Source organism: Carassius auratus, chromosome 23 (assembly GCF_003368295.1).
Source record: "Carassius auratus strain Wakin chromosome 23, ASM336829v1, whole genome shotgun sequence".
NCBI classification, from domain to species: Eukaryota; Metazoa; Chordata; class Actinopteri; order Cypriniformes; family Cyprinidae; genus Carassius; species Carassius auratus.
The window spans coordinates 1,968,493-1,988,881 of NC_039265.1; the positions used below are offsets into that span (position 1 = coordinate 1,968,493).

Genomic DNA, 20,389 nt, shown 5'->3' on the forward strand with positions numbered 1-20,389 from the left:
TAAATATATGTGGTATATAAAATAAAATATTCCACCTGACAACGATTGAATGCAAACAAGACACAATCAGTTTGTGTTGCTATAAAAATAAGACATAGCTGCACTGTAAAATTAACAATTACACCGACACCGTCCATATTCCTGAGAAACACGGTGTGTGTTGTTCGTGCTTTAGTAAGTAGACACAAACAGAGGAGTAACCTGCTCGGCAGGATCCGCTTCTCTTCAGCCGGAGCGCGCATGCGCAGTGTCAGATTCATTCATCAAGGAATAAATGCACAAATTCAGCTTCTATATGTGACAAAGGAACAGGACTGTGGATTAAACCTGTAAGTATGATGAAAACCCTGGATTTAAAAACGTTATTGCTATTGTGCTGGTGTAAACAGAAGCATCAGACGGGCGTCTTTGGCGTTGCGTCGCGTTTTAACGCGGGGTGTAAGATTAAAATACTAACGTTGCATAGTTAAACAATTGAAACATCTCAAGATCTTGTCTTGTTCTATTAAGATGTAAACGTGTCGTGTGCGTGAACACCCGCGCACCTGCGTCTTTGGCGTTGAGGATGTCAGCTGATCTCCCTCAGGTTTGTGCTGTGTATCCGTGTTAAACACGCACAGACTGAGTCAGCTGCTGTATGAACAGCCTTCACGGATCCGAGGGGAATTCACCGCATCTCTGCTTTATTTTGATTGTGATCGTTACGAATAACGCGTGTATTTATTACGGTTCCCTCGACACGGATCCTCCTGCGCTCTCTCGGAGCTGATCTGGAACACTACAGTCATATCCTAAATCCAGGAAGCGTCATCCTGCGCTGTATGGTATGACGGGGTGTTTATGATTTATATCGACTGGTTTTCATGACAGATTGTTGTTGTTTGTGATGCAGGAACACACACCAGGCCTTCACTGCGGTCAGGGAATAGAAGATTTTGAGGCCTTGATTTATAATGTGACACTGGAAGTGATGATTGTGATTATTTTGTATTAGATATTGACTAATTCAGTTCAAGGTACAATGTCAGTAGTCATCATTGTTATACTAAAATAATAAGTTTACAAAATGCAAAAAACCTTATGCTTTAAGGTAGAGGATTGCATGTCAGCTAGTAATGAATACGCATATAAACATGCAGTCAAACGAAGGCAGATATAAGTCACTACAGGCTCTCACAGCTGCCCATTGTGTACAGGTGCATCTCAATACATTAGAATGTCATGGAAAAGTTCATTTATTTCATTAATTCAACTCAAATAGTGACACTTGTTTATTAAATAAATTCAGTGCACACAGACTGAAGTTGTTTAAGTCTTTGGTTCTTTTAATTGTGATGATTCGGCTCACTTTTAACAAAAACCCTCAAATGCTAAACCTATATTACATCATGTTAAAAAGTGGCATGATTGGAGTCCTTTAAGGACGATGGAACCAGAAGTGCTGAATGCAACTGGTTTACGGGTTTTGGCCTACAAACACACCTCATCCCTGCAGTACTCTGTGTGTTATACTGAATAATTGTGCTGTGGATCTATCAGCTTTGTGCTGAACTCCAGTTGGTGATTTCAGGTGAATCATGTACACTCCAGCAGCCGATGCAGGGGTGACGGTGGAGAAGGACACGGCTCTGAGCGGTGCGTACTCACCTGTGGACTACATGAGCATCACGAGCTTCCCTAGACTCCCAGAAGATGAAGCTTCAGCCGACAACACGCTCAAATCACGCAGGGAGGATGATAACTTCCTCAGCGAGCAGGACACAGGTAATGCGTTTGATCACAGTACGGTCTCCTCACAGCGGCTGAATCCTGTCCCGTCTCTGTGCAGACCCTGATCTGTTCCTGAAGTCGGCCCGACTGCAGCGGCTGCCCTCCTCTGCCTCGGACCTGGCCAGTCGGGACATGTCTCCTCTGAGAGAGACCAGCAGAGACCCGCTGGCACAGGACTGCGCCTGCACACGGGACGGGCTGACCGTCATCATCACCGCCTGCCTGACCTTCGCCACAGGGGTCACCGTGGCCCTCATCATGCAGATCTACTTCGGAGACCCACAGGTGCTGAGAAGCACTACTATTCATGATAAGACAAAAAGAGAGAGAGCTTAATTCTCTGTGAACACAGGCATCCAGCTCATGCATGCACACAGAGAGTCTCTTCAGAGCGTGCGCAAGTACAGCAACAAAAACACACGACACGGTCAAAACACCCGTGATCGGTGAGTGACCTGTAAACACAGTCTGAAAGAAGTTAAAAAGTCATAAATGACTGCAAAAACTGGGAGACAGCGCTGCTTAAAGTGAAACCTGCTGCAGTCTGTCGCTGTTGTAAATCAAAGGAAAAGAGAAATCCCTCACTGCTCTTCATGAATTAACTGTGATAAATATCCATTCAATACTTTTTTTTTTTTGTTAATCCCTCAAAAACCTAAATGGTCTCAATTATCAAGCCATCTTGATTTTCTGAGCAATATGACATCGTATTGCTCAAGCCCTGCTCAAAGCCTTGCACATTATTTATTTTGATTATTTGCTAATGGCCTTTCCTCTTCCACAGAAGAGAAGGACGGGGTGAGCAGAGCTCATTAGCATTTAAAGAGACATGCACTGAAACTGCTCGCTGTCAACTGAGCGGGTTTAAAAGGGGGTGGTTTTATATGACCATTGAGGACTTTAACTTACTATAACTTTACCAAACAGCAGCATCCATCTCCAAAATCAATGACAGCATTTATTGTGTTTCAATTGCTTGTGCTCAGGTGCAAGTGGTTTGTAATATAAGAAAATGATTGTATTCATTGGGCTCTCCTACTTTTTGTTGTTCTTAAATTTAGTGCCAGTTTTTCAGAAAGTGACGATTTTGTTCTCTTTGACTCATTATATGGAAACTGTGGTTATTTGCAAATGTTTTGTGATATTTAAATTTTGCACACATTTGCAGCTTTGTTTGAAAACCTGGCTATTTACTACAACTTATGCATTTTGGATGGTGCAAGATAAAATAAGTGAAAAAAAGAGAAAAATTCCAATAGATTATTTTGATGGATATTTTTTCCCAAAAGGACTATAACCGTCCCAGTTATTCAAGACTGGAATTGCTATACCAGAAAAGTTTACAAAGCAAAAACAAACAAACAAACAAACTTGCATATGGGCTGACGTACAAATAAATAAACAAACAAATAAACAATGTCCAGTGGGAACGTGCAAAGGCTTGAGAGCGGAATATCCCATAAGCTGTAGATTAGCCAAACCAGTTCAGGTCAATGGTTGCAGTGCATGAATAAGTCAACGGTCTTATCTGATGATGAGATGATCTCTGTAGTGCAGAAGTCCTTAAAGTAGGAGGCCGGGAATGCTTTGGGTATAATCCTTGAGCAGTTGCAATAATTCATCAAAATTAAAACAGCTAATTTGTGCATTCACACAGCAGTACTGTTGTAAACATGCAGGCATTAAACCAAATACGAAAATAAAACATCAAATTTACGGTTGAACAGCAAACTAAATGTATCTCAAACCAGCACAGCAAGAAACCATGTGGATTTCAAACTGAATCTTCCACTCACTCTACTGCTTCCTTAATCCCTTTATTCAGAAATGGTAGAGCTACTACTGCCCCCTAATGGTCTGGAGGAACGCAGCACAACAAAATAATACAGAATGAACCTTGTGACAGGTGATGAGTGTTACAGGACAGAACTTGTCCTCATGTTAGCCTCTTCTGTCCTCAGGTGTATAACCAGGCCGCGGTGGTGACGGATGTGGCCCGCTGCACGTCTCTGGGCTTTGACGTTCTGGCCAAACAGGGCTCCAGCGTTGATGCTGCTATAGCCGCTTCGCTCTGCCTGGGCATCATCCATCCCCACACCTCGGGCATCGGCGGGTACGAGTTTCACAGCGGTCTCTGTTCACATTTATGTATTTAGCAGCTGCTTTTTATCCTAAGCCACTTACAAAAAGAGGAACAGTTGAAGAGCAGGTTTTATTAGACAACTAGATTAGGAAGCGAGTTAGAGAAGAGAAGAAGTACAGAGTGTGTGCGTACTTGTTAAAAGTGTCTTCAGCTATTTCTTGAAACATGATGGTCTTTCAGTAATTCAGGTGGAGGTTCTCGTTTCACCAGAGGGGAACCGAGAGGGTGAAGGTCCTGGCGAGTGATTTTATGGGAAGAAACAACTAGGTGTTGCTCTTTCTTAATGTTTTATAATGTAACCTTTAAAAGGATGGTTCACCCTAAAAGGAAAAATTGGTAAATGAAGCCCATAAGGTTTGTTCTTGTGCATCAAGCAAGTGCTGTTTATCTCCCACTTACCATACTTGATGTGATCAATGTTTATATGTGAATAAAAGCCTAAATTAAACCTGTTCATCATATTAAGTGATTGTGTCTCGTCAGGAGACTTGGATTAAAAAGCTTGATTGATATTCATGTCTCAATGAACAAAAAACATTTCGAAGTGTCAAAGTTTTGGTCAGAATTCTCATTTTTGGGTGAAATATCCCTTTGAAGATTACAGACAAGGAAACAGTGTTCCACTCTAATGGGAAAATGGAATATTTTATTTAGAAAAGCTCTATTTATGATGCCCATATTTTGCTTATTATAACTTATATTTTAGGGTCTGTTAGAATACATTTACATGATTTAAATAAAAGATTGTATTTTTTTTATTATGTACAGTACATTGCTGCAGCACCTCGACTGCTGTGACACATTTCAGATATCTCTTTGTGAGTGTTGGTCACAGATTAATGTGAAATGGTGTGCAATATCCATTTTCGGTGTAATTGTTTAAATGAGTTCTATTGAAAGTCTAGCCAGAAATCTCTGGAAAAAAAAACATGCTTTTCCAGTGAATCACTTCTAACCGGAAAGGTCATGGAGATTGACTGGTGAACTCCAGGAAGGCACATGTGCAGGGCTAGAGAAATGGATTTAGTGGGTGGTGAAAGAGAAACAGTGAGAGATGTGTCTCATTCTCTTCCCAGCGGCGGCGTGATGCTGGTGCATGACATGCGCAGGAATGAGAGCCGGGTCATTGACTTCCGTGAGACGGCTCCCTCCGGGATTCACCAGGACATGATGCTGCACGCTAATCAAATGGTAAAGGTTTATCTTCATCTGCTTTCATCTTGTCTGGAAGTGCGTCATATGACACTGTACGCAGATTAATAATGCAAGCACAGTTTCTGCAGTGATGTGTGTCTGTCTTTCTGTCTGTTAGTCAGGTCTGTTAGTGGCGGTTCCTGGCATGATCAGTGGACTACACCAAGCTCACCAGCTCTATGGGAGGTACAGATGAACGTCTGGTTCACACCTCAGCTTATTTTGACTAGGAACCTTGTAGAACCTGACAAATTTGTTATAATATGCACTGTTGCAACCATGTTGATGTTTAATTAGGAAAGCATTGACCAACCATATCACCTTCTATTGGATTGCATGATTTTTTCACACTGAGGTGCATGGGCTCAAATCAGTGAGTCCAGTGAAGTACAAAACCAGTGCTAACTGAAAGAAAACAAGCTGATAAAAAGTGTTTCACAACAATGAGAGTTTAACAAGGAACACCAAACTAGACAGGATTCCAACGCAGCACAAGTGTTAACGATGGCTGATCATCAGTGTTTTCTCACTCCTCTAGAATGGCCTGGAAAGACGTGGTCACTATGGCCGCAGATGTGGCAAGGAATGGATTCAATTTGACGCATGAGCTGGGTGAGCTGCTGGAAGAGCACGCACTGTACACTGGAAGACTGTACGTGTAATATCTGTGGTTTAACTGGCACGATCTCTCGCAGCTGACGCGCTGTCTGAAGTGAAGGAGCAGAATGTATCGGATGCGTTCAGAGACGTGTTCCTGCCGAACGGTCAGGCTCCCCCCGCGGGACTCTTCACCAAACGGCTGGATTTAGCTGCGGTTTTGGACAGGATTGCATCCAATGGAGTCTCAGAGTTCTACAGCGGGAACCTGACACAGGAAATGACATCAGTGGTGCGTCTCCTTCATTATATTAGTACTAGTGATATGCTATTATTTTTAAACCATTTTAGCTATTTAAGAGTTTAATAACAGATCATTCAGCATTTAACAGATAATATTATGTGTTTTTGTGGCCAGGTTCAAGCTAAAGGAGGTGTGTTGACAGAGGACGACTTCAAAAACTACACCACTGTCATAGAGAAGCCCCTGCAAAGCATTTATCAGGGTAAACACACGCTTTCAGCTTTCAACAGCACCTACAGATGTTTAAATACCGCAGTAGTTGAGATGTAGTCATCTGGTGACCTTCAAAGCCTCCAAAGTCCAGACAGTAGACCAATAGAAACCTTTCTTCTTTACCCTATATCAGTTTCATAATAGGGCGTATTTATCGAAAGCCAAATGGTTCAGAATTTGTGTGCTTTTCACTGCCGTATCAGTATATTATTATGATTTCTGAAGGATCACACATCAGAGTATGGGTTGATAAACACTGATGCTAGGAGCAGAATGAAATGTGCTGGTGAAGATCCACACAGCTCAGTGATGAGCGCTGACCTGTGTGATGCCGCTCAGCGCCCGCTCGCCGTTAGAGGAGCCCAGCGCCACGTATGTGCCACACAGACCGATGGACGGCCGCATCTAAATTTTGTTGACAGCGCTGATAAACTCTGGACCTGCCTTAAACCTCATTCACAAAGACATTTGACAATGTATATGATAAAGTCATTGAATACAACATTCCCACTCAACCTTTAAACCACCTATCAAGATCCAAGCAGTTGATAATTCATCCAATGGAGATAATGGAACAAACTCACCCCATTCAACTCCAAGTCAGCCTTTTCCATCAAGAGGCTATCTCCTTTAACTGACTCTCCAAGAAATGAAATCATCCTAGGCTTTCCTTGGCTATCAGTTCATGAACCAGTTATTTCCTGGCATCATGGTGAGTTAACCAGTTGGTCAATTTTTTGCTTAACCCATTGCATGCACTCTGATATTTCACCTCAGTGCCTGTCTACCAGTGTTGAAAACCCTGTCACCGAGCAAACCACTAAAGTCCCAGACTGTTACAACCACTTTGCTGAGCTATTTAGCAAGGGGAAGGCCACCTCACCGTCCCTAGGGTTGTGCTATCAATCTCCTTTCCAATACCATTCCACCAAAAAGTAAAGTGTACAAGCTAACCCGAAATGAAACACTAGCTATGGTAGAGTTTCATCGAAGACGCCTTAAACAATGGATTTATCCACCCTTCATCGTCTCCAGCCGCTGCATGTTTCGTCTTTGTAGAGAAAAAGGATGGTGGACTTCATCTTTGTATCGACTACAGAGGTTTGAATAAAGTAACAGTCAAGTTCGGCTACTCACACTCCCTCTGGTTCCTGCAGCCCTTAAACAACTCGCAGAGGCAAATATTTTTACTAAATTGGATTTAAGAAGTGCATACAACCTGATCCGGATGAGTGGAAGACAGCTTTTCTCTGAGAATGGGTGATCATCACTAATCTCCCCTTTGTGGTCGAAGTGCACATATCTGAGAGTGGCATTGGAGCTATACTCTCCCAGCGTCACCGACAACCTGCAAAATTATATTCTTTTCCACACGCTACCATTTTACAGTTACATACAGACCCGGAAGTAAGAACAGTAAAGCAGATACTCTGTCAAGACGTCTTGACTCGCTTGTCGTTCCTGTTACACCTGAAACTATACTACCACCAACCGTTATCATCGCACCAGTTACTTGGGACATCATGGAGGAAATTCAGCTCGCCCATCAGCAAGAACCACCATCAGCCGACTTCACCCCCCAAGCAAACGTTACATACATCAAGCACTTCGCCAGAGAGTCATGCAATGGGTTCATACAACTCTACGCTCAGACCTTCCAGGGATCTCGCGCACAATAAACCTGCTACAAACTTCTTTCTGGTAGACACCAATGAGTATTGGTGTTACTGCTTAAGTCAAGCCATTTGTGCCCAATCAAAGACCCCAAAGAACTGCCCTCTGGCCTGTCACAACCACATATCTATCGATTGACTTCCTCACTGACCTACCTCCCTCTGATGGATTCACTACCATTCTGGTAATCATCGACCGGTTCTCTAAATCATGCTGACTAACTCCCCCTTAAGGGTCTCCCTACAGCCATGGAAACAGCACAGGCTCTTTTCTACCATGTCTTCAGAATCAATGGCCTACCTGAGGACATCGGTTCACTTCACGAGTCTGGAAAGCTTTCTATAAGCAACTTGATATAAACGTAAGCCTCACCTCAGGTTACCACCTTCAGTCTAATGGACAAGTTGAATGACTCAACCAGGAGATTGGAAGATATTTGCACAGTTATTGTAGCTGGGAGCAACATCGGTGGACAGAATCCTTCCATGGGTCGATTATACTCAAAATTCAGCCACCTTGTTACAATACAATAACTTGCCATTTCACTTTGTTTCTCACCAAACCCTCAGTATACCGTCAGAATGCTTGGAATATACACCACGAGATGAATAGGATTATTTTACGACAGATATGCATCTGCTTAAAAAATAAATAAATAAATAAATAAATAAAGTCACCATTCGCTGCCATTAAATTGCCAAGTGCGAGCAGGATATTTTTAAGTAATAAGCCTTCAGGACAAAATTAAGATGAGTAGAGACTCAAGTTCACACAGTTCAAATAAATTACGATGAGTTAAATAAACTCAATAATTAGCAGACATTCGCGACTACAGTCAAGAGCAGACCAGTATCGAAGAGCACAGGAAATGAGCAGCGGTCATATTTAAAGCAGTTTAAATATTGTTTCAATTAATAATGAGTACTGACTGATCTTCACTTGGATTCTTTTCCCATCGAGGGGAAATAACTTAATAGGCTACTCTGTCATTTATAGTCGTATGGTACAATGTTTATTTTTGTGAAACGTTACGTCCAAAATAACTACAAAATGTAATTGTCTTTGAAAAATGATCAAATCCTTGAGCTTCTTTCTGGTGAAAAAAAGGAGCCTTTTTCAGATTTTTTCTACTTTCATTATTAGATTAAAAAATGAATGATCGAATCATACATGGATTATGGCGTTTTTTTTTTATTTTGTTTTTTTTTGATTGACTTGTTTTTTGTTTGCTTGTTTTGGTTTAGGTGTTTTGTTTAAGTGGTTTATTTTAATTTAAGTGGTTTAAGAATGCATTTCTCTGCTGTAAAATCACTTTAATGGTCTCTCGTGGCTTATTACTTTAAGGAAACATCATTAGATAAATGTAGACTAGACTGCTGTCTGGGTTAATGTGACAATTAGGACTTTCCTGTTGCCTGTTAAAATCATTTCCTCAAGCCTTTAATGCCTTGGGTTTTCATTAAGTTCAACACGTCCTGTAGTCTTGAGCACCTCAGCGATGTTTTAATGGCCAGGTTGAGCAGTGCTTTGCCTTGCGTGTCTCTGACAGGCTACCAGGTGTTTGTTCCCCCTCCGCCCCACGCTGGAGCCGCCCTGCTGTCCGCTCTCAACATCCTGGAGGGGTTTAACATCACAAGCCAGGTGTCTAGGAGCAGCATTTACCACTGGATAGCTGAGGTAGCTGCAAGCATCACGACTCACTTCACATTTCTGTTGATTTATGGCTTTAAATAAAGTGCACCAGTGACGTATGTTGTGCAATAATACGATTTCTTATTCTTCTTGGTCTTTGTATCATGTATTTTGTGCTTTTTACAGAGTATCATGCCTTTAGTAGATGCCTTTAACTCTGTTCTTTAACTCTGATTAAGTCATTTTAGACTTGCATCTTTTTATTCTGTTCAAGGGAAAAAAGCTTTTTACGTAGCAACCATGCAGAAGAAATAATGTTGCACACAAGACATGCAAAAATTAGTTTGGAAAGCCATTTAATTGATTAAATTCTAGTAAATACGAAATAATTGCAATGCTCGGGCAAACCACTATTTATTTATTTAACTAGGAAGGTCCTGTTGAGATACAATATCTCTTCTAACAGGGAGTCCTGGTCAAGATATGCAGCAAAGGACAAAGTTACAAAGATATACACATCACCACACAATGAACAATCGCAAAACGCAATTTTCTAAAAACAATACAAATCCTAGTCAGTTATTAAAACATATGCACTGTTCTATATAAACAGACTTTAAAATATTTTTAGACATAAGAGATGGTACAAATGTAATGTAGTGAACAGCTTAAGACATTTGTGGATTAATGCGTATTGGAGACATGAACCGTTTAAAACGATTCGATTCGAATGATTCGTTCGCGAACCGGATATCCAGACTGTTTTGTTTTGAACTCTCACACAACAGACACGGAAGAGAAGACAATGCTGAATAAAGTCGTAGTTTTTGCTATTTTTAGACCAAAATGTATTTTCGATGCTTCAAAATATTCTAAATGACCCTCTGATGTCACATGGACTACTTTGATGATGTTTTTATGTATTATCAATGTAGTATCAATGAATCAGTCCCACACAATTCACAGGTCAGAGTTCACCGAACTTGAACTTTAAATTTCACATGAGCTTGCGTTTCCTGTCTCCTGCTTTTGCATGTGTATAAATGGAAGTCAGTGGAAAGAAAAGAATAGTGAAAAGTAGTTTTTTTATATGTCCATATGGTTTTAATTCATTTCAGTTATATTTTTTTTAATACATCGTTAAACTAAATGAAAATGAGAAATGTTGCATTGGGGATTAGCTGAGCGTTTCTGCTCGTGCACTGTTGTCAAAGTATTCCTGTGTTTAATCTCCTCCACATGTAGTCTCTGAAGATGGCTTTGTCTCAGGCCAGTGGACTGGGAGACCCCATGTACGATTCATCGGTTTCTGAGCTGGTGACGCAGATGCTCAGGTGATTATTGAATCAAAGCTGAAATAGACAACATGTTTGTTTCAGCAGCAGTGTTTCAACAGTGTCTTCTGTCCCGTCTCTGACAGTAAAGAGCAGGCTGCTGTGCTCCGGCAGAAGATCAGTGATTCTCAGGCGTTAGCGGCCGAGCTCTACACGCCGTCATACGAGCTGCAGGAGGGCGCTGTGGCCAGCCAGCTCATGATCATGGGCACCGATGACTTGATCGTGTCTGTTATGAGGTGTGTTAGTTAGGACAGTGATGGAGTGCTTGTGAGCAAATCCAGTACCAGGGATCTCCCGTCCCGCTCCTGGATGGCCACTGTAATCTGCATAATGAGTGAATGAATGTTTCCTCTGTTCCTAGCTCTCTAAACCGGCCGTTTGGAAGCCGCATTGTGACGCCCTCTGGGATTCTCCTGAACAGTCAGATGCTGGACTTCTCTTGGCCCAACAAAACCCACAGCTCTGCAGCTCTCAATCAGGTGAAAAAACAGGCTTCCTCAGTAAATATAACCGTTCTTGTGCTTAGTTTATCATCAGTAACTGTACCCAAATACTTGTATGAAATGACCTTCTCAACTTCTTTACCTGCTATAACTTCTTTTAAATGAATTTTTCAACTTTGAAACTTTTGAATGGGGTCATTTTTATGAATTCAACTATTATTTTTTCATTTTTCATTTTAGTAAAATAATTAACATTTTGCAGATTCTGCAACGTGTACGTAAACTTTTGACTTTAACTATATTTTTAGGAAATACCTGCATGTAATTACATTTATAGCTACACCATTGACCCATCCCTTTAAGTTTAACCCACCCTTAAACCTACACATACCACCTAACCTGTCCCAAACCTCACCTGTATCCCACCACAAGAGCAGCAAAATTGTTCTGCAGTACAGTATGAACACAATAACTACATAGTAATTATTTTTTATGCAAGTAGATAGTAGTTACAGCCACCTAATTTAAATTCAGACCAAAAAAAGAGCACAGATTGCTGGTCACTTCACAGTAAAGCTGGGCGATATGACGATATTACCATATGTCGACGATGTCTCGTAAGTATGGCGATGTCGATTAGCACTAGCCGTTTTGGATACAGGTTGCAGGTTTGCTTCCAGTGGCTTTGCTGGAAACTTCTAGGCAAGGGTATTGAACTACACTCTGCAGGACACTGGCCCTCCGGGAGCAGGACTGGACACTCCTGTGTTAGTGTCTCACTGTATACTCGACGGAAATGTAACACCCCTTTCCATAATCATGAGCTTCATCTTTCATAATAAATGTAAAGACAGTTAAAGCTGCAGTAGGTAACTTTTGTAAAAATGTATTTTTTACATATTTGTTAAACCTGTCATTATGTCCTGACAGTAGAATATGAGACAGATAATCTGTGGAAAAATCAAGCTCCTCTGGCTCCTCCCAGTGTCCTATTGCCATTTGCAGAAATACATCGCTCCCGGTAAAAAACAACCAATCAGAGCTGCGGTCCGTAACTTTGTTTGTGTTCAAAATGTAGAAAAATGTATATAATAAGCGAGTACACCATTAATCCGTTTTCCAAACCGTGTTTTTAGCTTGTCCTGAATCACTAGGGTGCACCTATAATAAGTGTTTATTTTCAGACTATTTTAGATTGCTTCGGGGGTACCGCGGCGGAGTAACCCAGTACCTTTGTGATTCTTCATAGACATAAACAGAGAGAAGTAGTTCCGGCTACAATGTTCTTCCGCAAGACGCAAGAAGTTCTGTTTATTAACCGCTAGAACGTCAAAAGTTCCCTACCGCAGCTTTAATAATGTTCTTAGTTCTACCATCAGTTAAAGCCTGAAAGGAGAACAGAGCGGTGTGACAGACACGGTGATGAAGCTCGTATGTGTCTGCAGTACACAAGCCACGGACAGTTAAATCATCTGACTCCACTGTGTGACACTATCTCTCTCACTCTCTCTCTCTCACTCTCTCACACACACACAAACACACACACGCGCGCACGCACACACAGACACGCACACACACAACGTACAAAACTGCGCATTTGAACAGTCAATAGCAAATACTTAAACTAATAACAAAACATACTTACAGTAGCTGATTCAGACGCACCAGATTGTCGTAGCAGAGTCAGAATTATCTCCTTTCCTAGGTACACGAAACGGTCGTCCATAAAATGCATTGCTGCTCTGTTGTAGGTAATCCTAAAGATTCCTGAATGCATCTACTTTCGGAAAACCAAATAAAGAGCTTTTTCTTTCTCCTAGATACACACTCATTTCCCTGACATGACTGCTTCAACACTGTGTTACTGAAACCACGCCTTCTTTCTTTGCGTGAACATTTGAGCGGCGTTACGCAAATCTTCCCACATAGTGATGTAGAGATGTGGGGGCGTGTTTAAACGAGGTGTTTTAGGGGGCTTGGCAGAGTCTTAACTTTAATAAAGAATATCTCTTTGGATTTGAGACTTTAGTCTTTGTAACTTTACAGATCCTCTTCATCCACCAAGAGCTTGTAACACTCCTAAGAGAAAGGAAACATTGAAATCGTATCATATGACCTCTTTAAGTGATGTGTGTGAGGATTGTAAGATGTTGTGTGTTCTCCTCAGCGTAACAGCATTGAGCCGGGCAAGAGGCCAGCCTCGTTCCTGACGCCGATCGCGGTGCGGCCGTCCATCGGTCTGTGTGGCACATACGTGGCGCTGGGCTCCTCTAACGGCGAGCGGGCACTGAGCGGCATCACACAGGTCAGCGCTCATCACTGAGCTGTGTGGATCTTCACCAGCACATTTCATTCTGCTCCTAGCATCAGTGTTTATCACCCCATACTCCGATGTGTTTTGCAGGTTTTGATCAATGTTTTGTCAGCACGTAATAACATGAGTGAGAGCGTTTCCTATGGCAGACTGCATCCCGTCATCCAGAACAACACCCTGCTGGTGGACTGTAAGCTCTCCATCATTTCTCTAATATAGTGTAGAGTCTACACTCATTTTTATTTTAACAATGCCCAAATGTGTATTGACTTATGTATCTGAAAGAAGTCTCTTCTGCTCACCAAGGCTGCATTTATTTGGTCATAAATACAGTAAAAACTGTAAAATTGTGAAATATTTTTAAAATATAATGTAACTATAATGTGTGATTGTTGATTGCAGACGTGTGATTTCAGACTGCAGACGTGTGATTTTAGACTGCAGACGTGTGATTGTTGACTGCAGACGTGTGATTTTAGACTGCAGACGTGTGATTTTATACTGTATATGTGTGATTGTTGACTGCAGACATGTGATTTCAGACTGCAGACATGTGTTTTTGACTGCAGGCGTATGATTTTTAGACTGCAGACGTGTGATTTTAACTGTATATGTGTGATTGTTGACTGCAGACGTGTGTTTTTGACTGCAGGCATGTGATTTTTAGACTGCAGATGTGTGATTTTGACTGCAGACATGTGTTTTTGACTGCAGGCGTATGATTTTTAGACTGCAGACGTGTGATTTTAACTGTATATGTGTGATTGTTGACTGCAGACGTGTGTTTTTGACTGCAGGCGTGTGTTTTTGACTGCAGGCGTGTGATTTTTAGACTGCAGACGTGTGATTTTAACTGTAGACGTGTGATTTTTGACTGTAGATGTGTGATTGTTGACTGCAGAAGTGTGATTTTAACTGTAGACGTGTGATTTTGACTGCAGATATGTGATTTTAGCACACACGTGATTTTGACTGCATACGTGTGAATTTAACTGTAGACATGTGATTTTTGACTGCATACGTATTATTGTTGACTGCAGACATGTGATTGTTGACTGTAGACGTGTGATTGTTGACTGCAGACGTGTGATTTTAACTGTAGACATGTCATTGTTGACTGCAGACGTATTATTGTTGACTGCAGACATGTGATTGTTGACTGTAGATGTGTGATTGTTGACTGCATACGTGTGATTTTAACTGTAGACATGTCATTGTTGACTGCAGACGTATTATTGTTGACTGCAGACATGTGATTGTTGACTGTAGATGTGTGATTGTTGACTGCAGACGTGTGATTTTAACTGTAGACATGTCATTGTTGACTGCAGACGTATTATTGTTGACTGCAGACATGTGATTGTTGACTGTAGACGTGTGATTGTTGACTGCAGACGTGTGATTTTAACTGTAGACATGTCATTGTTGACTGCAGACGTATTATTGTTGACTGCAGACATGTGATTGTTGACTGTAGATGTGTGATTGTTGACTGCAGACATGTGATTTTAACTGTAGACATGTCATTGTTGACTGCAGACGTATTATTGTTGACTGCAGATGTGTGATTGTTGACTGTAGACGTGTGATTGTTGACTGTAGAAGTGTGATTTTAACTGTAGACGTGTGATTTTGACTGCAGATATGTGATTTTAGCACACATGTGATTTTGACTGCATACGTGTGAATTTAACTGTAGACATGTGATTTTTGACTGCATACGTATTATTGTTGACTGCAGACATGTGATTGTTGACTGTAGACGTGTGATTGTTGACTGCAGACGTGTGATTTTAACTGTAGACATGTCATTGTTGACTGCAGACGTATTATTGTTGACTGCAGACATGTGATTGTTGACTGTAGATGTGTGATTGTTGACTGCAGACGTGTGATTTTAACTGTAGACATGTCATTGTTGACTGCAGACGTATTATTGTTGACTGCAGATGTGTGATTGTTGACTGTAGACGTGTGATTGTTGACTGTAGAAGTGTGATTTTAACTGTAGACGTGTGATTTTGACTGCAGATATGTGATTTTAGCACACATGTGATTTTGACTGCATACGTGTGAATTTAACTGTAGACATGTGATTTTTGACTGCATACGTATTATTGTTGACTGCAGACATGTGATTGTTGACTGTAGACGTGTGATTGTTGACTGCAGACGTGTGATTTTAACTGTAGACATGTCATTGTTGACTGCAGACGTATTATTGTTGACTGCAGACATGTGATTGTTGACTGTAGATGTGTGATTGTTGACTGCAGACGTGTGATTTTAACTGTAGACATGTCATTGTTGACTGCAGACGTATTATTGTTGACTGCAGATGTGTGATTGTTGACTGTAGACGTGTGATTGTTGACTGTAGACGTGTGATTGTTGACTGTAGACGTGTGATTGTTGACTGTAGACGTGAAATTGTTGACTGCAGACGTGTGATTGTTGACTGCAGGCGTATGATTTTAACTGTATATGTGTGATTGTTGACTGCAGACGTGTGATTGTTGACTGTAGATGTGTGATTGTTGACTTCAGATGTTGATTGCAGATGTGTGATTTTGACTGTAGATGTGTGATTGTTGACTGCAGACGTGTGATTGTTGACTTCAGATGTTGATTGCAGATGTGTGATTTTGACTGTAGATGTGTGATTGTTGACTTCAGATGTTGATTGCAGATGTGTGATTTTGACTGTAGATGTGTGATTGTTGACTGCAGGCGTGTGATTTTAGTTGTAGATGTGTGATTTTTTACTGCAGATGTGTGATTGTTGACTGCAGATGTGTGATTGTTGACTTCAGATGTTGACTGCAGATGTGTGATTGTTGACTGCAGACGTGTGATTGTTGACTGTAGACGTGTGATTGTTGACTGTAGACGTGTGATTGTTGACTGCAGACCTGTGATTGTTGACTTCAGATGTTGATTGCAGATGTGTGATTTTGACTGTAGATGTGTGATTGTTGACTTCAGATGTTGATTGCAGATGTGTGATTTTGACTGTAGATGTGTGATTGTTGACTGCAGACGTGTGATTGTTGACTTCAGATGTTGATTGCAGATGTGTGATTTTGACTGTAGATGTGTGATTGTTGACTGCAGGCGTGTGATTTTAGTTGTAGATGTGTGATTTTTTACTGCAGATGTGTGATTGTTGACTGCAGATGTGTGATTGTTGACTTCAGATGTTGACTGCAGATGTGTGATTGTTGACTGCAGACGTGTGATTGTTGACTGTAGACGTGTGATTGTTGACTGCAGACCTGTGATTGTTGACTTCAGATGTTGATTGCAGATGTGTGATTGTTGACTGCAGACGTGTGATTGTTGACTGTAGACGTGTGATTGTTGACTGCAGACCTGTGATTGTTGACTTCAGATGTTGATTGCAGATGTGTGATTGTTGACTGCAGACGTGTGATTGTTGACTGTAGACGTGTGATTGTTGACTGCAGACCTGTGATTGTTGACTTCAGATGTTGATTGCAGATGTGTGATTGTTGACTGCAGATGTTGATTGCAGATGTGTGATTTTGACTGTAGATGTGTGATTGTTGACTGCAGACGTGTGATTGTTGACTGCAGACCTGTGATTGTTGACTTCAGATGTTGATTGCAGATGTGTGATTGTTGACTGCAGACGTGTGATTGTTGACTGTAGACGTGTGATTGTTGACTGCAGACCTGTGATTGTTGACTTCAGATGTTGATTGCAGATGTGTGATTGTTGACTGCAGATGTTGATTGCAGATGTGTGATTTTTTACTGCAGATGTGTTATTGTTGACTGCAGATGTGTGATTGTTGACTTCAGATGTTGACTGCAGACGTGTGATTGTTGACTGTAGACGTGTGATTGTTGACTGCAGACCTGTGATTGTTGACTTCAGATGTTGATTGCAGATGTGTGATTGTTGACTGCAGATGTTGATTGCAGATGTGTGATTTTGACTGTAGATGTGTGATTGTTGACTGCAGACGTGTGATTTTAGCTGTAGATGTGTGATTTTTTACTGCAGATGTGTTATTGTTGACTGCAGATGTGTGATTGTTGACTTCAGATGTTGACTGCAGATGTGTGATTGTTGACTGCAGACGTGTGATTGTTGACTGCAGACGTGTGATTTTAGTTGTAGATGTGTGATTGTTGACTGTAGACGTGTGATTGTTGACTGCAGACGTGTGATTGTTGACTGCAGACGTGTGATTGTTGACTTCAGATGTTGATTGCAGATGTGTGATTTTGACTGTAGATGTGTGATTGTTGACTGCAGACATGTGATTGTTGACTGCAGACGTGTGATTTTAGTTGTAGATGTGTGATTTTTTACTGCAGATGTGTGATTGTTGACTTCATATGTTGACTGCAGATGTGCGATTGTTGACTTCAGACGTGTGATTGTTGACTGCAGACGTGTGATTTTAGTTGTAGATGTGTGATTGTTGACTGCAGACGTGTGATTTTAGTTGTAGATGTGTGATTTTTTACTGCAGATGTGTGATTGTTGACTGCAGATGTGTGATTGTTGACTTCAGATGTTGACTGCAGATGTGCGATTGTTGACTTCAGACGTGTGATTGTTGACTGCAGACGTGTGATTTTAGTTGTAGATGTGTGATTGTTGACTGCAGACGTGTGATTTTAGTTGTAGATGTGTGATTGTTGACTGTAGATGTGTGATTTTGAGGGTGGAGTTCCATTTTAATTCTCTTGTTCTCTGTCCAGCTAAATTTGCTGAGGCGGATGTGAAGTCTCTGATGGAGAAGGGTCATGATGTGCGTAAGGTGGACATCATCTCACTGGTAGAAGGGACCCGGAGGACCAATGACCTGATCATCGGTGTGAAGGACCCGCGCAGCACTGACGCCTTGGCTCTCTCCATGTCCATGCCCTAGATTCTCTCACACACACACACACTCTCTGTGCTACTGTTTTATTTGTGCACTAAATGATTATGAGGTTCCAAGGATAGAGCTGATAACTAAAATAGATGGACAATGTCCAGTAGATGGAAATGAGCTGGTCCCTGCTACCCCACCAAAAAAAACAGCAACACACACACACACAATGATGGCAAATTGTAAAAGACCGCTCAAAGGTTGTAATGCTAAATTTCTCCAAATCTGTTTTGATGAAGAAAAAAACATTTTCTACTTCTTGGATGATCAGAAGGGTCAGTGTGTTTTCAGGAGAGGTTTAATTTTGGGTAAACTGGTTCAAGTCAAGTCTGCTTTATTAACTGCTTAAATACAGTATGTGTCAAAACATTTGGACATACTTACTCTTTATTTATTACTACTCTTTATTAATTACTGATATTTTCCACATTGTGGAATTACAGTAAACCATTTAAAACTGTGAAATGACACAAAAGAAAGTGTGCAAAATACGTAGTGACCAGAAAATTTTAAACAAATCAACATATTTAGCTTATTCAGTCATCAGCCTTCATCTAGAGTCCAGCTGAGCACACTTCTTAAAAAAAAAAAACTCATGTGGAGCATCAAACAAACAGCATTGAAGGTGTTTTGTGTGTGCTGGACGTCTGCTGGCTGCTTTTCCTTCACTCATAAGATCATAAGGAACAAATTCAGTCACGCGTATCCTCATTTTTAACTAGTTCTGTCAGGGTTGTGTAGGATTATGCCTTGTGCGAATTAGAGGTAGATAAAGGCAAATTAAAGTATTTTTAATATCTTGAAGTTTTCATGAAGAAGTGTCCTCACAAATGTGAGGAAATGTTACTTGAAGTGAATGTTACATGAGTAAATGCTCCCATTTACGAATGAATGAACGATTATATAATGATTAAAGAGGTTTGGGTGGTAACAAAATGCTCTTATTTTAATAGCTGATCAAAAAATCCTGGAATCATTAAGGAGATGGTCTAAAATTAATAATTGTTTGAGAGAACGGCTGTTGTAAAATAGTAATATGCTTTCAGATGCAGTTTAATATATGCCATGATTATTTCCTTTTACAGTTTTATGTTGAATTGTAGATGTCAGTTTGTTGATGTAGGCCTATTTAATTGTAATACATTTTCTCTTGGGTGTGGAAACGGTAAAATAAGTTAAAGTTTCCACACATATGTCTGAGAGACGATCAGTTGATTATTTAAAAGTGAAGTGAGCTTCCTGTTCGTGGGCACATTTGGTTATTTTCTGCCTTAATTGAATATTATTGCACTATAACAGCACTACTGTTGTGTTTAGTAGCTTAACAATGACAGTGATCACGATGGAGAATAAATATGTACATGTAGTGAAGTTTCCTTGCATTATTTCCAAACTCATTCATTTCAGCATGCAGCAGCACTTGATACCTATTCATTGTTTTGTAATGAACCCGTGCCCATGCATTGCGTGTGCTTAAACTGAAAGGATTAAAGATATTTCATATGAGTGAAAGTTTTGAATAAAATTTAATACAATTATTTATAATAAGAGTCAAACGCTCAAACGTAAGCTTAATAATGATAATAATAAAACGTCACAGTCTCACAAAAGTGAATACATTTGAAAAAAAAAAAAAACACTACAATACCCGAATATATGCATTGCATTACAATTTCAGAAAAAAAGTATTAAGCCGATTAAGCATACAGTAAAACTAGTGATAACTAATCTGCATTAAGAAATTTGAAATGAATAAACTAAAGTGAAGAATCAATATATTTATGTATAAACCACAAAATAAAATTCCTAAATTAATCTTCTTTCATATTCAGTGTCTTGGTCATTACTCTCTATATAA

General features: G+C 40.5%; 1 protein-coding gene across 2 annotated transcripts; it reads left to right on the forward strand.

Annotated features, from left to right (window-relative positions):
* Positions 1-40: 40 nt before the first annotated feature.
* Positions 41-19,897, forward strand: ggt7 (gamma-glutamyltransferase 7). Of its 2 annotated transcripts, none has more exons than XM_026199192.1 (16): positions 41-329; positions 1,571-1,764; positions 1,829-2,055; positions 3,732-3,883; positions 4,990-5,104; positions 5,226-5,293; positions 5,646-5,719; positions 5,803-5,996; positions 6,123-6,210; positions 9,445-9,572; positions 10,773-10,861; positions 10,948-11,100; positions 11,226-11,343; positions 13,475-13,612; positions 13,712-13,811; positions 18,359-19,897. In XM_026199192.1, the coding sequence occupies exons 2-16, from the start codon at positions 1,578-1,580 to the stop codon at positions 18,526-18,528; spliced, it is 2,001 nt and encodes a 666-aa protein (XP_026054977.1). In that variant the 5' UTR covers positions 41-329; positions 1,571-1,577; the 3' UTR covers positions 18,529-19,897. The 2 variants fall into 2 exon arrangements, with proteins under 2 accessions (XP_026054977.1, XP_026054978.1); XM_026199193.1 differs by lacking the exon at positions 41-329 and adding an exon at positions 398-824.
* Positions 19,898-20,389: the final 492 nt, after the last annotated feature.

Coding starts and splice junctions, on each gene's coding strand:
- ggt7 (XM_026199192.1), top strand. CDS start 1,578: ATGTACACTCCAGCAGCCGATGCAGGGGTGACGGTGGAGAAGGACACG. Junction 11,101..11,225: donor TTGATCGTGTCTGTTATGAG/GTGTGTTAGTTA, acceptor CTCTGTTCCTAG/CTCTCTAAACCGGCCGTTTG. Junction 13,812..18,358: donor CAACACCCTGCTGGTGGACT/GTAAGCTCTCCA, acceptor TTCTCTGTCCAG/CTAAATTTGCTGAGGCGGAT.